This window comes from Hyla sarda, chromosome 6 (assembly GCF_029499605.1).
Source record: "Hyla sarda isolate aHylSar1 chromosome 6, aHylSar1.hap1, whole genome shotgun sequence".
Lineage (NCBI taxonomy): Eukaryota > Metazoa > Chordata > Amphibia > Anura > Hylidae > Hyla > Hyla sarda.
In genome coordinates this window covers 1,769,331-1,785,435 of record NC_079194.1, presented here as the reverse complement: position 1 = coordinate 1,785,435, position 16,105 = coordinate 1,769,331, and the positions used below count along the sequence as shown (strand labels likewise).

The following is a 16,105-nucleotide window of genomic DNA, read 5'->3' as shown; positions in this document are numbered from 1 at the left end:
TTATTATGTGCTGTGATTGGTCATGTGCAGTTATTATGTGCTGTGATTGGTCATGTGTAGTTATTATGTGCTGTGATTGGTCATGTGTAGTTATTATGTGTTGTGATTGGTCATGTGTAGTTATTATGTGCTGTGATTGGTCATGTGTAGTTATTATGTGTTGTGATTGGTCATGTGTAGTTATTATGTGTTGTGATTGGTCATGTGTAGTTATGTGTTGTGATTGGTCATGTGTAGTTACTATGTGTTGTGATTGGTCATGTGTAGATACTATGTGTTGTGATTGGTCATGTGTAGATACTATGTGCTGTGATTGGTCATGTGTAGTTATTATGTGCTGTGATTGGTCATGTGTAGTTATTATGTGTTGTGATTGGTCATGTGTAGATACTATGTGCTGTGATTGGTCATGTGTAGTTATTATGTGCTGTGATTGGTCATGTGTAGTTATTATGTGTTGTGATTGGTCATGTGTAGTTATTATGTGCTGTGATTGGTCATGTGTAGTTATTATGTGTTGTGATTGGTCATGTGTAGATACTATGTGCTGTGATTGGTCATGTGTAGTTATTATGTGCTGTGATTGGTCATGTGTAGTTATTATGTGCTGTGATTGGTCATGTGTAGTTACTATGTGTTGTGATTGGTCATGTGTAGTTATTATGTGCTGTGATTGGTCATGTGTAGTTATTATGTGTTGTGATTGGTCATGTGTAGTTATTATGTGTTGTGATTGGTCATGTGTAGTTACATGTGTTGTGATTGGTCATGTGTAGTTATTATGTGTTGTGATTGGTCATGTGCAGTTATTATGTGCTGTGATTGGTCATGTGTAGTTATTATGTGCTGTGATTGGTCATGTGTAGTTATTATGTGTTGTGATTGGTCATGTGTAGTTACATGTGTTGTGATTGGTCATGTGTAGTTATTATGTGTTGTGATTGGTCATGTGTAGTTACTATGTGCTGTGATTGGTCATGTGTAGTTATTATGTGTTGTGATTGGTCATGTGTAGATACTATGTGTTGTGATTGGTCATGTGTAGTCATTATGTGTTGTGATTGGTCATGTGCAGTTACTATGTGTTGTGATTGGTCATGTGTAGTTATGTGTTGTGATTGGTCATGTGTAGTTACTATGAGTTGTGATTGGTCATGTGTAGTTATTATGTGTTGTGATTGGTCATGTGTAGTTATTATGTGCTGTGATTGGTCATGTGTAGTTATTATGTGCTGTGATTGGTCATGTGTAGTTATTATGTGTTGTGATTGGTCATGTGTAGTTATTATGTGTTGTGATTGGTCATGTGTAGTTACATGTGTTGTGATTGGTCATGTGTAGTTATTATGTGTTGTGATTGGTCATGTGTAGTTACTATGTGCTGTGATTGGTCATGTGTAGTTATTATGTGTTGTGATTGGTCATGTGTAGATACTATGTGTTGTGATTGGTCATGTGCAGTTATTATGTGTTGTGATTGGTCATGTGTAGTTATTATGTGCTGTGATTGGTCATGTGCAGTTATTATGTGCTGTGATTGGTCATGTGTAGTTATTATGTGCTGTGATTGGTCATGTGTAGTTATTATGTGTTGTGATTGGTCATGTGTAGTTACATGTGTTGTGATTGGTCATGTGTAGTTATTATGTGTTGTGATTGGTCATGTGTAGTTACTATGTGCTGTGATTGGTCATGTGTAGTTATTATGTGTTGTGATTGGTCATGTGTAGATACTATGTGTTGTGATTGGTCATGTGTAGTCATTATGTGTTGTGATTGGTCATGTGCAGTTACTATGTGTTGTGATTGGTCATGTGTAGTTATGTGTTGTGATTGGTCATGTGTAGTTACTATGAGTTGTGATTGGTCATGTGTAGTTATTATGTGTTGTGATTGGTCATGTGTAGTTATTATGTGCTGTGATTGGTCATGTGTAGTTATTATGTGCTGTGATTGGTCATGTGTAGTTACTATGTGTTGTGATTGGTCATGTGTAGTTATTATGTGCTGTGATTGGTCATGTGCAGTTACTATGTGTTGTGATTGGTCATGTGTAGTTATTATGTGTTGTGATTGGTCATGTGTAGTTACTATGTGTTGTGATTGGTCATGTGTAGTTATTATGTGTTGTGATTGGTCATGTGTAGTTATTATGTGTTGTGATTGGTCATGTGTAGTAACTATGAGTTGTGATTGGTCATGTGTAGTTACTATGTGTTGTGATTGGTCATGTGTAGTTATGTGTTGTGATTGGTCATGTGTAGTTATTATGTGTTGTGATTGGTCATGTGTAGTAACTATGAGTTGTGATTGGTCATGTGTAGTTACTATGTGTTGTGATTGGTCATGTGCAGTTATTATGTGTTGTGATTGGTCATGTGTAGTTACTATGTGTTGTGATTGGTCATGTGTAGTTATTATGTGTTGTGATTGGTCATGTGTAGTTATTATGTGCTGTGATTGGTCATGTGTAGTTATTATGTGTTGTGATTGGTCATGTGCAGCTATTATGTGTTGTGATTGGTCATGTGTAGTTATTATGTGCTGTGATTGGTCATGTGTAGTTACTATGTGTTGTGATTGGTCATGTGTAGTTATTATGTGCAGTGATTGGTCATGTGCAGTTATTATGTGTTGTGATTGGTCATGTGCAGTTATTATGTGTTGTGATTGGTCATGTGTAGTTACTATGTGCTGTGATTGGTCATGTGTAGTTATTATGTGTTGTGATTGGTCATGTGTAGTTATTATGTGCTGTGATTGGTCATGTGTAGTTATTATGTGCTGTGATTGGTCATGTGTAGTTATTATGTGTTGTGATTGGTCATGTGTAGTTATTATGTGCTGTGATTGGTCATGTGTAGTTATTATGTGTTGTGATTGGTCATGTGTAGTTATTATGTGCTGTGATTGGTCATGTGTAGTTATTATGTGTTGTGATTGGTCATGTGTAGTTATTATGTGTTGTGATTGGTCATGTGTAGTTATGTGCTGTGATTGGTCATGTGTAGTTATTATGTGTTGTGATTGGTCATGTGTAGTTATGTGCTGTGATTGGTCATGTGTAGTTATTATGTGTTGTGATTGGTCATGTGTAGTTACTATGTGCTGTGATTGTTCATGTGTAGTTATTATGTGTTGTGATTGGTCATGTGTAGTTATTATGTGTTGTGATTGGTCATGTGTAGTTATTATGTGCTGTGATTGGTCATGTGTAGTTATTATGTGTTGTGATTGGTCATATGCAGTTATTATGTGTTGTAATTGGTCATGTGTAGTTACTATGAGTTGTGATTGGTCATGTGCAGTTATTATGTGCTGTGATTGGTCATGTGTAGTTACTATGTGTTGTGATTGGTCATGTGCAGTTATTATGTGCTGTGATTGGTCATGTGTAGTTACTATGTGCTGTGATTGGTCATGTGTAGTTATGTGTTGTGATTGGTCATGTGTAGTTATTATGTGTTGTGATTGATTGGTCATGTGCAGTTACTATGTGTTGTGATTGGTCATGTGTAGTTATGTGTTGTGATTGGTCATGTGTAGTTATTATGTGTTGTGATTGGTCATGTGTAGTTATAATGTGTTGTGATTGGTCATGTGTAGTTATTATGTGTTGTGATTGGTCATGTGTAGTTATTATGTGTTGTGATTGGTCATGTGTAGTTATTATGTGTTGTGATTGGTCATGTGTAGTTATTATGTGCTGTGATTGGTCATGTGTAGTTATTATGTTCTGTGATTGGTCATGTGCAGTTATTATGTGCTGTGATTGGCCATGTGTAGTTATGTGCTGTGATTGGTCATGTTTAGTTATTATGTGTTGTGATTGGTCATGTGTAGTTATTATGTGCTGTGATTGGTCATGTGTAGTTATGTGTTGTGATTGGTCATGTGTAGTTACTATGTGTTGTGTTTGGTCATGTGCAGTTATTATGTGCTGTGATTGGTCATGTGCAGTTACTATGTGTTGTGATTGGTCATGTGTAGTTATTATGTGTTGTGATTGGTCATGTGTAGTTATTATGTGCTGTGATTGGTCATGTGTAGTTATTATGTGTTGTGATTGGTCATGTGCAGCTATTATGTGTTGTGATTGGTCATGTGTAGTTATTATGTGTTGTGATTGGTCATGTGTAGTTATTATGTGTTGTGATTGGTCATGTGTAGTAACTATGAGTTGTGATTGGTCATGTGTAGTTACTATGTGTTGTGATTGGTCATGTGTAGTTATTATGTGTTGTGATTGGTCATGTGTAGTTACTATGTGTTGTGATTGGTCATGTGTAGTTATTATGTGTTGTGATTGGTCATGTGTAGTTATTATGTGTTGTGATTGGTCATGTGTAGTTATTATGTGCTGTGATTGGTCATGTGTAGTTACTATGTGTTGTGATTGATCATGTGTAGTTACTATGTGCTGTGATTGGTCATGTGTAGTTACTATGTGTTGTGATTGGTCATGTGTAGTTATTATGTGCTGTGATTGGTCATGTGTAGTTACTATGTGTTGTGATTGGTCATGTGTAGTTATTATGTGCTGTGATTGGTCATGTGTAGTCATTATGTGTTGTGATTGGTCATGTGCAGTTATTATGTGCTGTGATTGGTCATGTGTAGTTACTATGTGTTGTGATTGGTCATGTGTAGTTATTATGTGTTGTGATTGGTCATGTGTAGTAATTATGAGTTATGATTGGTCATGTGTAGTTACTATGTGTTGTGATTGGTCATGTGTAGTTATTATGTGTTGTGATTGGTCATGTGTAGTTACTATGTGTTGTGATTGGTCATGTGTAGTTACTATGTGTTGTGATTGGTCATGTGTAGTTATTTTGTGTTGTGATTGGTCATGTGTAGTTATTATGTGTTGTGATTGGTCATGTTTAGTAACTATGAGTTGTGATTGGTCATGTGTAGTTACTATGTGCTGTGATTGGTCATGTGTAGTTATTATGTGTTGTGATTGGTCATGTGTAGTTATTATGTGTTGTGATTGGTCATGTTTAGTAACTATGAGTTGTGCTTGGTCATGTGTAGTTACTATGTGCAGTGATTGGTCATGTGTAGTTACTATGAGTTGTGATTGGTCATGTGTAGTTATTATGTGCTGTGATTGGTCATGTGTAGTTACTATGTGCTGTGATTGGTCATGTGTAGTTACTATGTGCTGTGATTGGTCATGTGTAGTTATTATGTGCTGTGATTGGTCATGTGTAGTTATTATGTGTTGTGATTGGTCATGTGTAGTCATTATGTGTTGTGATTGGTCATGTGTAGTTATTATGTGTTGTGTTTGGTCATGTGTAGTTATGTGCTGTGATTGGTCATGTGTAGTTATTATGTGTTGTGATTGGTCATGTGTAGTTATTATGTGTTGTGATTGGTCATGTGTAGTTACTATGTGTTGTGTTTGGTCATGTGTAGTTATTATGTGCTGTGATTGGTCATGTGCAGTTACTATGTGTTGTGATTGGTCATGTGTAGTTATTATGTGTTGTGTTTGGTCATGTGTAGTTATTATGTGCTGTGATTGGTCATGTGTAGTTACTATGAGTTGTGATTGGTCATGTGTAGTTATTATGTGCTGTGATTGGTCATGTGTAGTTACTATGTGCTGTGATTGGTCATGTGTAGTTATTATGTGCTGTGATTGGTCATGTGTAGTTATTATGTGTTGTGATTGGTCATGTGTAGTTATTATGTGTTGTGATTGGTCATGTGTAGTTATTATGTGTTGTGATTGGTCATATGTAGTTATTATGTGTTGTGATTGGTCATGTGTAGTTATTATGTGCTGTGATTGGTCATGTGTAGTTATTATGTGTTGTGATTGGTCATGTGTAGTTATTATGTGTTGTGATTGGTCATGTGTAGTAACTATGAGTTGTGATTGGTCATGTGTAGTTACTATGTGTTGTGATTGGTCATGTGTAGTTATTATGTGTTGTGATTGGTCATGTGTAGTTACTATGTGTTGTGATTGGTCATGTGTAGTTATTATGTGTTGTGATTGGTCATGTGTAGTTATTATGTGTTGTGATTGGTCATGTTTAGTAACTATGAGTTGTGATTGGTCATGTGTAGTTACTATGTGCTGTGATTGGTCATGTGTAGTTACTATGTGTTGTGATTGGTCATGTGTAGTTATTATGTGTTGTGATTGGTCATGTGTAGTTATTATGTGTTGTGATTGGTCATGTTTAGTAACTATGAGTTGTGATTGGTCATGTGTAGTTACTATGTGCTGTGATTGGTCATGTGTAGTTACTATGTGTTGTGATTGGTCATGTGTAGTTATTATGTGTTGTGATTGGTCATGTGTAGTTACTATGTGTTGTGATTGGTCATGTGTAGTTATTATGTGTTGTGATTGGTCATGTGTAGTTATTATGTGTTGTGATTGGTCATGTGTAGTTATTAGGTGTTGTGATTGGTCATGTGTAGTTACTATGTGCTGTGATTGGTCATGTGTAGTTACTATGTGTTGTGATTGGTCATGTGTAGTTATTATGTGCTGTGATTGGTCATGTGTAGTTATTATGTGTTGTGATTGGTCATGTGTAGTTATTATGTGCTGTGATTGGTCATGTGTAGTTATTATGTGTTGTGATTGGTCATGTGTAGTTACTATGTGTTGTGATTGGTCATGTGTAGATACTATGTGTTGTGATTGGTCATGTGTAGTTATTATGTGTTGTGATTTGTCATGTGTAGTTATTATGTGTTGTGATTGGTCATGTGTAGTTACTATGTGTTGTGATTGGTCATGTGTAGTTATTATGTGTTGTGATTGGTCATGTGTAGTTATTATGTGTTGTGATTGGTCATGTGTAGTTACTATGTGTTGTGATTGGTCATGTGTAGTTATTAGGTGTTGTGATTGGTCATGTGTAGTTACTATGTGTTGTGATTGGTCATGTGTAGTTATTATGTGTTGTGATTGGTCATGTTTAGTAACTATGAGTTGTGATTGGTCATGTGTAGTTACTATGTGCTGTGATTGGTCATGTGTAGTTATTATGTGTTGTGATTGGTCATGTGTAGTTATTATGTGTTGTGATTGGTCATGTTTAGTAACTATGAGTTGTGATTGGTCATGTGTAGTTACTATGTGCTGTGATTGGTCATGTGTAGTTACTATGTGCTGTGATTGGTCATGTGTAGTTACTATGTGTTGTGATTGGTCATGTATAGTTATTATGTGCTGTGATTGGTCATGTGTAGATACTATGTGCTGTGATTGGTCATGTGTAGTTACTATGTGTTGTGATTGGTCATGTGTAGTTATTATGTGCTGTGATTGGTCATGTGTAGTTACTATGTGCTGTGATTGGTCATGTGTAGTTACTATGTGTTGTGATTGGTCATGTGTAGTTACTATGTGTTGTGATTGGTCATGTGTAGTTATTATGTGTTGTGATTGGTCATGTGTAGATACTATGTGCTGTGATTGGTCATGTGTAGTTACTATGTGCTGTGATTGGTCATGTGTAGTTATTATGTGTTGTGATTGGTCATGTGTAGTTACTATGTGCTGTGATTGGTCATGTGTAGTCATTATGTGTTGTGATTGGTCATGTGTAGTTACTATGTGTTGTGATTGGTCATGTGTAGTTATTATGTGCTGTGATTGGTCATGTGTAGTTATTATGTGTTGTGATTGGTCATGTGTAGTTATTATGTGTTGTGATTGGTCATGTGCAGTTATTATTTGTTGTGATTGGTCATGTGTAGTTATTATGTGTTGTGATTGGTCATGTGTAGTTATTATGTGTTGTGATTGGTCATGTGCAGTTATTATGTGTTGTGATTGGTCATGTGTAGTTATTATGTGTTGTGATTGGTCATGTGTAGTTATTATGTGTTGTGATTGGTCATGTGTAGTTATTATGTGTTGTGATTGGTCATGTGCAGTTATTATGTGTTGTGATTGGTCATGTGTAGTTATTATGTGCTGTGATTGGTCATGTGTAGTTATTATGTGTTGTGATTGGTCATGTGTAGTTCTTATGTGTTGTGATTGGTCATGTGTAGTTATTATGTGCTGTGATTGGTCATGTGTAGTCATTATGTGTTGTGATTGGTCATGTGCAGTTATTATGTGCTGTGATTTGTCATGTGTAGTTACTATGTGTTGTGATTGGTCATGTGTATTTATTATGTGTTGTTATTGGTCATGTGTAGTTACTATGTGTTGTGATTGGTCATGTGTAGTTATTATGTGCTGTGATTGGTCATGTGTAGTTATTATGTGTTGTGATTGGTCATGTGTAGTTATTATGTGCTGTGATTGGTCATGTGTAGTTATTATGTGCTGTGATTGGTCATGTGTAGTCATTATGTGTTGTGATTGGTCATGTGTAGTTATTATGTGTTGTGATTGGTCATGTGTAGTTACTATGTGCTGTGATTGGTCATGTGTAGTTACTATGTGCTGTGATTGGTCATGTGTAGTTACTATGTGTTGTGATTGGTCATGTGTAGTTATTATGTGCTGTGATTGGTCATGTGTAGTTATTATGTGTTGTGATTGGTCATGTGTAGTCATTATGTGTTGTGATTGGTCATGTGTAGTTATTATGTGTTGTGATTGGTCATGTGTAGTTATTATGTGCTGTGATTGGTCATGTGTAGTTATTATGTGTTGTGATTGGTCATGTGTAGTTATTATGTGCTGTGATTGGTCATGTGTAGTCATTATGTGTTGTGATTGGTCATGTGTAGTTATTATGTGCTGTGATTGGTCATGTGTAGTTACTATGTGCTGTGATTGGTCATGTGTAGTTATTATGTGTTGTGATTGGTCATGTGTAGTTACTATGTGCTGTGATTGGTCATGTGTAGTTATGTGCTGTGATTGGTCATGTGTAGTTATGTGCTGTGATTGGTCATGTGTAGTTATTATGTGCTGTGATTGGTCATGTGTAGTTACTATGTGCTGTGATTGGTCATGTGTAGTTATTATGTGTTGTGATTGGTCATGTGTAGTTATGTGCTGTGATTGGTCATGTGTAGTTATTATGTGTTGTGATTGGTCATGTGTAGTTATTATGTGTTGTGATTGGTCATGTGTAGTTATGTGCTGTGATTGGTCATGTGTAGTTATGTGCTGTGATTGGTCATGTGTAGTTATTATGTGCTGTGATTGGCCATGTGTAGTTATTATGTGTTGTGATTGGTCATGTGTAGTTATTATGTGTTGTGATTGGTCATGTGTAGTCATTATGTGTTGTGATTTGTCATGTGTAGTTATTATGTGCTGTGATTGGTCATGTGTAGTTATTATGTGCTGTGATTGGTCATGTGTAGTTAATATGTGCTGTGATTGGTCATGTGTAGTTATGTGTTGTGATTGGTCATGTGTAGTTATGTGTTGTGATTGGTCATGTGTAGTTATTATGTGTTGTGATTTGTCATGCGCAGTAATTATATCTCTGTCCTTTTCGCTGATCTTCAGTCTTCTCCATCTTTCAGGCTTCTGGTGCTGACGCTCTGGAGTTAAATCTTTCTTGTCCTCATGGAATGGGAGAGCGGGGGATGGGTTTGGCCTGTGGACAGGTGAGAACTTATGTTTTTTATCTCATTAAAGTTATAAAACTGTAAAAACTTTTTGTGTTCATCTTCTGTTAATTAACCGCGACGTTCAGAGACACTAAATACGATGAGTAGTGAAATATATCAGTTTATGGGAATAGGACCTGATAACTGCGATTACAATAGCGAGAGTCCATGTGACCTTTGTGTTCCGGAGCACAATCTTCCCAATCTCTTCAGGTCTTATTCCTTTATCTTAAAGTAACACGTCTCTAAATGATGGAGCGATCAGCGCGATCAACGGAGACACCAACATATGGTCAGATCTATGGTCAGATGGTCAGTGTGCACGTAGAACCTCATGATATTCTACAAGGAATTATTGTACTGTTATGTGACAGGTTAGCACAGTTTGATTTCATACCAAGAACAGCGCCCCTCCTGTACACAGCCTGTGACTGGCATTACACTTCTAGAATGTATAGGCTGCTCCAGATCCACCAAACAAGTGGACGCCATCTTGAACAGCAGAACAGGTGTAGGACAAAAATAACTTCTCTTTAACAATGTATTTTCGTATCTGGGACCCAGCAGGTACTTTTAGGGGTTGATAAACAATAAAACCTATAAACCTGGTAAATGAAGTTATTTTATTGCCTTTCTGTCGTCTTTCATGCTTTTTTGCTTCAGATGTAAACTGTCTTCTCTGTTGTCTTCAGCCTGAATTCCTGTTGTGTGTACAATCTAATGGACTTCCTGTCAGCTGTACATCCTGTACTGGACTTCCTGTCTGGCGTACATCCTGTACTGGACTTCCTGTGAGGCGTACATCCTGTACTGGACTTCCTGTGAGGTGTACATCCTGTACTGGACTTCCTGTGTGGTGTACATCCTGCACTGGACTTCCTGTGTGGTGTACATCCTGCACTGGACTTCCTGTCTGGTGTACATCCTGTACTGGACTTCTTGTGTGGTGTACATCCTGTACTGGACTTCCTGTGGGGTGTACATCCTGTACTGGACTTCCTGTCTGGTGTACATCCTGTACTGGACTTCCTGTCTGGTGTACATCCTGTACTGGACTTCCTGTCAGCTGTACATCCTGTACTGGACTTCCTGTCTGGTGTACATCCTGCACTGGACTTCTTGTGTGGTGTACATCCTGTACTGGACTTCCTGTGGGGTGTACATCCTGTACTGGACTTCCTGTCTGGTGTACATCCTGTACTGGACTTCCTGTCTGGTGTACATCCTGTACTGGACTTCCTGTCAGCTGTACATCCTGTACTGGACTTCCTGTCTGGTGTACATCCTGTACTGGACTTCCTGTGTGGTGTACATCCTGCACTGGACTTCCTGTCTGGTGTACATCCTGCACTGGACTTCCTGTCTGGTGTACATCCTGTACTGGACTTCCTGTCTGGTGTACATCCTGTACTGGACTTCCTGTCTGGTGTACATCCTGTACTGGACTTCCTGTCTGGTGTACATCCTGTACTGGACTTCCTGTCTGGTGTACATCCTGTACTGGACTTCCTGTCTGGTGTACATCCTGTACTGGACTTCCTGTCTGGTGTACATCCTGTACTGGACTTCCTGTCTGGTGTACATCCTGTACTGGACTTCCTGTCTGGTGTACATCCTGTGCTGGACTTCCTGTCTGGTGTACATCCTGAGCTGGACTTCCTGTCTGGTGTACATCCTGAACTGGACTTCCTGTGTGGTGCACATCATGTACTGGACTTCCTGTCTGGTGTACATCCTGTACTGGACTTCCTGTCTGGTGTACATCCTGTACTGGACTTCCTGTCTGGTGGACATCCTGTACTGGACTTCCTGTGTGGTGTACATCCTGCACTGGACTTCCTGTCTGGTGTACATCCTGAACTAGACTTCCTGTGTGGTGTACATCCTGCACTGGACTTCCTGTCTGGTGTACATCCTGCACTGGACTTCCTGTCTGGTGTACATCCTGCACTGGACTTGCTGTTCCTGTGTTGATGCCTGATGAAGACCCTGGTTCAAGACCGAAACGCAATAAAGAACATATATTCAATCCGTGGGATCAGCGCTTTCATTTGGGGAACCATTTCCTTTTTTAACCTTCCTATAAACTTACCGGACTGACTGATGCCAACCAAGTGATCTTCACTAGGAGTGCACCCTGGTGTGTTTTTTCTCCCTTATTTTCTTGTTACTGGACACTCTAGCCAGGAATTCAGCTAAATCTGCCTCCTACTATGACGGAGGGGTTATAGCCAAGAAGGTACAGTGTGAGGGAGATCAGTGCTAAATTCCCAGCTAGAGTGTACACAGGAACAGGAAGTCTGTTACAGGATGTTCACCAGACAGGAAGTTGGGCGGAAGACAACAAAGCAGAAGGAAAGGCTGAAAGACCACAGGAAAGTGGTGAAATAACTTTATTTACCAAGATATGCTCATTTATTAGACAATCAAAAACTGGTTTTATAGTCGGACAACCCCTTTAATCTGACCATATACATGACAGACTGGCCGGCCATCTAAAGTGTTTGGGAGGCTCCGGACATTAACAGGAGATATTGGGAGAGATTCTATAAATCGGACATGCTGATTTCCAACATTTTCGATCCTGCTGCTTTTTTAGGAGATAAGCTGCTGCCAGATGAGGCTGGAGGGGGACAGAGGAGTCTGGCAGCGGCTTTCTCCCCTTTTCCCATTGAGAGTACATGCACGCTCAGCCATGCTAAATGTGCATGTGTGCAGTGTAATCGGGAAGGATAGCTGTCGTCTGGGTAAGAACTGAAATTTATGGGCGGCTTTACGGGATAATTCTTTATATTATCACTATGGAGACTAAAGACTCTTCCCTTCATTGTGGAGTGGCGCTGTTTTGTCTGTTTTGTCTGTTTTGTCTGTTTTGTCTGTTTTGTCTGTTTTGTCTGTTTTGTCTGTTTTTTTTGTTTGTTTAGTTTTTTTTTGCTCATCTTATTTTCTCCTTTTTTTGAATCTTTATTATCCGGTTCTGCTTTTTTGTAATGTTTCCTTCTTCCTCCACATCTCTGTTCTTTGTATACGAAGTTTCCATATTTCCGTCCCTCCTATTGTAGATACAAAGTTATTTTACACCTTAGTATTTATCTATTGCAGTGGTCTCAAACTGTGGCCCTCCAGATGTTGTAACCGTTGACTGTCCGAGCATGTTGGGAGTTGAAATTTTGCAACATCTGGAGGGCCACAGTTTTGGACCACTGCTTTAAAGTAAGTGGTTTCCTCTAACTAGGAGTCTTGGAAACTGACTGGGAATGTGTGCCAAGACAGAGATCTCTCTGAAACAATACCCCTCTGCAGACTGGAGTTTTACCCCTCATCAGAACTGACCAGGGAGTGATGGCTAAAGAGTCGTTGTGGGACTAAAGGGGGAAATGTTTAGCGTTAATGGCCTATAATTCTGCCCGGGCCTTTATGATTTTCTGCTCAAAAAAGAAACATTACCCCTTTTGTCCCATGAAGACTCTCACTAGCAAATACACCCTGTTCTGATATGGGGAGAAACCCCAAATAGCTGTCTGCAGATGGGTTTTATTTCCTCCTGTAAGGATCTCTGTCTTGGTATACATTCCCAGTCAGTTTCCAAGGCTCCTAGTTTGAGTAAAACACTTACTTTAAACCAATAGTTTCAAACTGTGGCCCTACAGATGTTGCAAAACTTCAACTCCCAGCATGCCCGGACAGCCAATGGCTGTCCAGGCATGCTGGGAGTTGAAGTTTTGCAACATCTGGAGGACTGCAGTTTGAAGACCACTGCACAAAGCGATGAGAGGGAAGCCTTGATTTACCTTTCGTGGACAGTGTGGAGAAGGCAGACAGGCTTTTGGCTGTCCGGGCATACTAAGAGTTAAAGAGGCACTGTCATTAGGAAAAATGTCTTATATTTTGTAGTACTACTGATTAGATAATCTAAAATGAAAATAGCCACCACTAGGGGTCATCTGTCTTTATTCAAACAGACTACTCTGTATTTTGCAGAATTCTGGATACCGTCCATAAAGTGTGTTGGTATCCAGTATAGGAGATCCCCATTCACCACTACAGCCTTGATTGGAGTTGTAGTTTTGCAACAGCTGGGGGCACAATCTTTGTAAAACTCTGTTTTAGAGCTGTGTATTCTCTAGCTGTGTGCCTCCAGCTCTTGCAAAATTACAGACAACGGATGTGTGGGCATGCTGGGAGTTGTAGTTTTGCAACAGCTAAAGGCAACCCTGCTCTAACACAGCACTTTATAAACACTGCAGCTCCATATGTTGCAATGCAAAACTACAACTCCCAGCATGCTTGAACAGCCAAAGCTTTCTCTGACTCCTGAATGACAAAGAAGCTGATCAGACATTCAGGAGTCTGTGAAAGCTGAATGACACACATCGTGATAACTATGTTCATTAGCATCATGCTTTACTAGGAGCAGATAGAAAATGTATGCATAAAAATGTGCAGTGATTTGCAAACTGCCCAGAGAGGAAATGGTTACAGAGTGCAGTGATTTGCAGACACAGTGAGGGAGAGAGATGGACCCTCCCCCTCCAGAAGGCAAGAACATAAAGCAAGTGAGCAAGATATCAATGCTATTTGTTATGGATATATAGGTCCTAGACACATAATATGTGATGTACATGATCAGGATTAGGTACTGAGTAACATCCCCATTTTTTTTCCTTTTTTTGCACTATGACAGGTATGCTTAAAAATTTTGGAGGGCCACAGTTTGAGGCCACTGATATATTGGTTTATCTGTAGTGTCAGGCAAACATTGTACGAATTGTGCGTTCATGTAAATTAATTGTATATATTGTATAAATCCCGTATACCGGGCGATCCTCTGAGCTGTGACCGACTAAATATTTATCAGGTGGAGGATAACAGAACAATTAGACCTTTTCTTGGCTAAACGTGAAATTATAGCAAATAGTTTTTGGAGCATCAAGGTGGAATTAGCGGCTTAAACTGTTTTCGTCTGATCTTAATGTTGATTCAAGGTCCCCGAAGCCAAATATCGCGGCAAATCCTTAAGCTTGTTGTGATTTTGTGCTAAATGGTGCACGGCATCGCGGTGAACGGTGAAGCAGATTACGAGTTTTCTTTGCATTTAGTCCCCGTCCGGATGGACCTGATCGCTGTCCGTGCCGCGCTGAGACGCTCTAAAGACGAGCAGGCGTTTACATTGTGTTCTCTGCGGTGCCGGAGACCCATCTGGATAAGTGGTTTTCTTACACAATCCTTCACCTTATTCTGAAAAAAAAACATGAAAAATTCAAATAGCTGCATCCGTGTAATGCGACGCTGGAAGATTGGGAAATTTCGTTTCAAATGGGATAAAAAAAAATTAAGTGATCTTTTCATGAAGTGAAATAAGGGACATCCAGCCTGGGAATGAAGCATACGTTATATAGCAGGTGACAAAATATAATAATAATATATAAATATAAAACATTGCATTTCTGTGATACTTGAATTTATTTGGAGACTATGGCTCAGATTCATCAAACTGTGTGAGAGAAAAAATAGAGGGATTTTCCCAGAGCGACCAATCACAGCTCAGCTTTCACTTTACCAGACATACTGACCTGTGATTGGTCGCTGTGGGAAAATCACTCTGGTCCTTTGTCATCTCTTAAGTCAAAAACATGGGTGAGATCAGGAGAACGTGACCCTTCTGCCTCCTCATCATCCGCGCCCCCTGTAAGGAAATGGGATTTGTGTCGTTATAAGAAGGAAAAATATATAAAAGGATTTTTCAGGATTCAGAATAGTGAAGCCCTGAGATATTACTGAAGAAAGTGTCGCCCAAACTCAAGGATTTCTATAGGATTGGCCGACCATCTTATGTGTATGGTGACCTCCCGACTGCAACCCCACGGCAGATGTCTGTGACTAAAACACCAGGGAGTTGGATTCTAACATTCCCAATCTATTAATTATCAGGGAGATTAGTCACCGGAGTAAAGAGGAGGAGGAGGACAGAGGAGTCTGGAGGAGGAGGACAGAGGGGTCTGGAGGAGGAGGACAGAGGAGTCTGGAGGAGGAGGACAGAGGAGTCTGGAGGAGGAGGACAGAGGGGTCTGGAGGAGGAGGACAGAGGAGTCTGGAGGAGGAGGACAGAGGGGTCTGGAGGAGGAGGACAGAGGGGTCTGGAGGAGGAGGACAGAGGGGTCTGGAGGAGGAGGACAGATGGGTCTGGAGGAGGAAGTCAAAGTTGTCTGGAGGAGGAGGACAGAGGAGTCTGGAGGAGGAGGACAGAGGGGTCTGGAGGAGGAGGACAGAGGGGTCTGGAGGAGGAGGATAGAGGAGTCTGGAGGAGGAAGTCAAAGTTGTCTGGAGGAGGAGGACAGAGGAGTCTTGAGGAGGAGGACAGAGTTGTCTGGAGGGGTCATGTGGCTTTGGAGGGGGACATGTGTGTCCAGAGGATATAAGAGTCTGAAGTAAAATAAAATAAAAAAGAAGCCTGTCAGTAGCTTTATCCTTCCTCCCTAGAGACTACGTGCGTGCTCAACTCATGTGCATGTGCAGTATTTGGGAGAGTATGCTGTGGGCT

General features: G+C 39.7%; 1 protein-coding gene across 4 annotated transcripts in view; it reads left to right on the top strand.

Moving 5' to 3' along the window:
- The window catches only part of DPYD (dihydropyrimidine dehydrogenase), a 1,322,423-nt gene that overhangs the window by 885,853 nt on the left and 420,465 nt on the right, over positions 1–16,105 (top strand). For all 4 annotated transcript variants that reach the window (XM_056528554.1, XM_056528555.1, XM_056528557.1 and 1 more), the window contains one exon: positions 9,478–9,561. In XM_056528554.1, the coding sequence (XP_056384529.1) occupies positions 9,478–9,561 (84 nt within the window). The remainder of the gene's footprint in view (positions 1–9,477; positions 9,562–16,105) is intronic.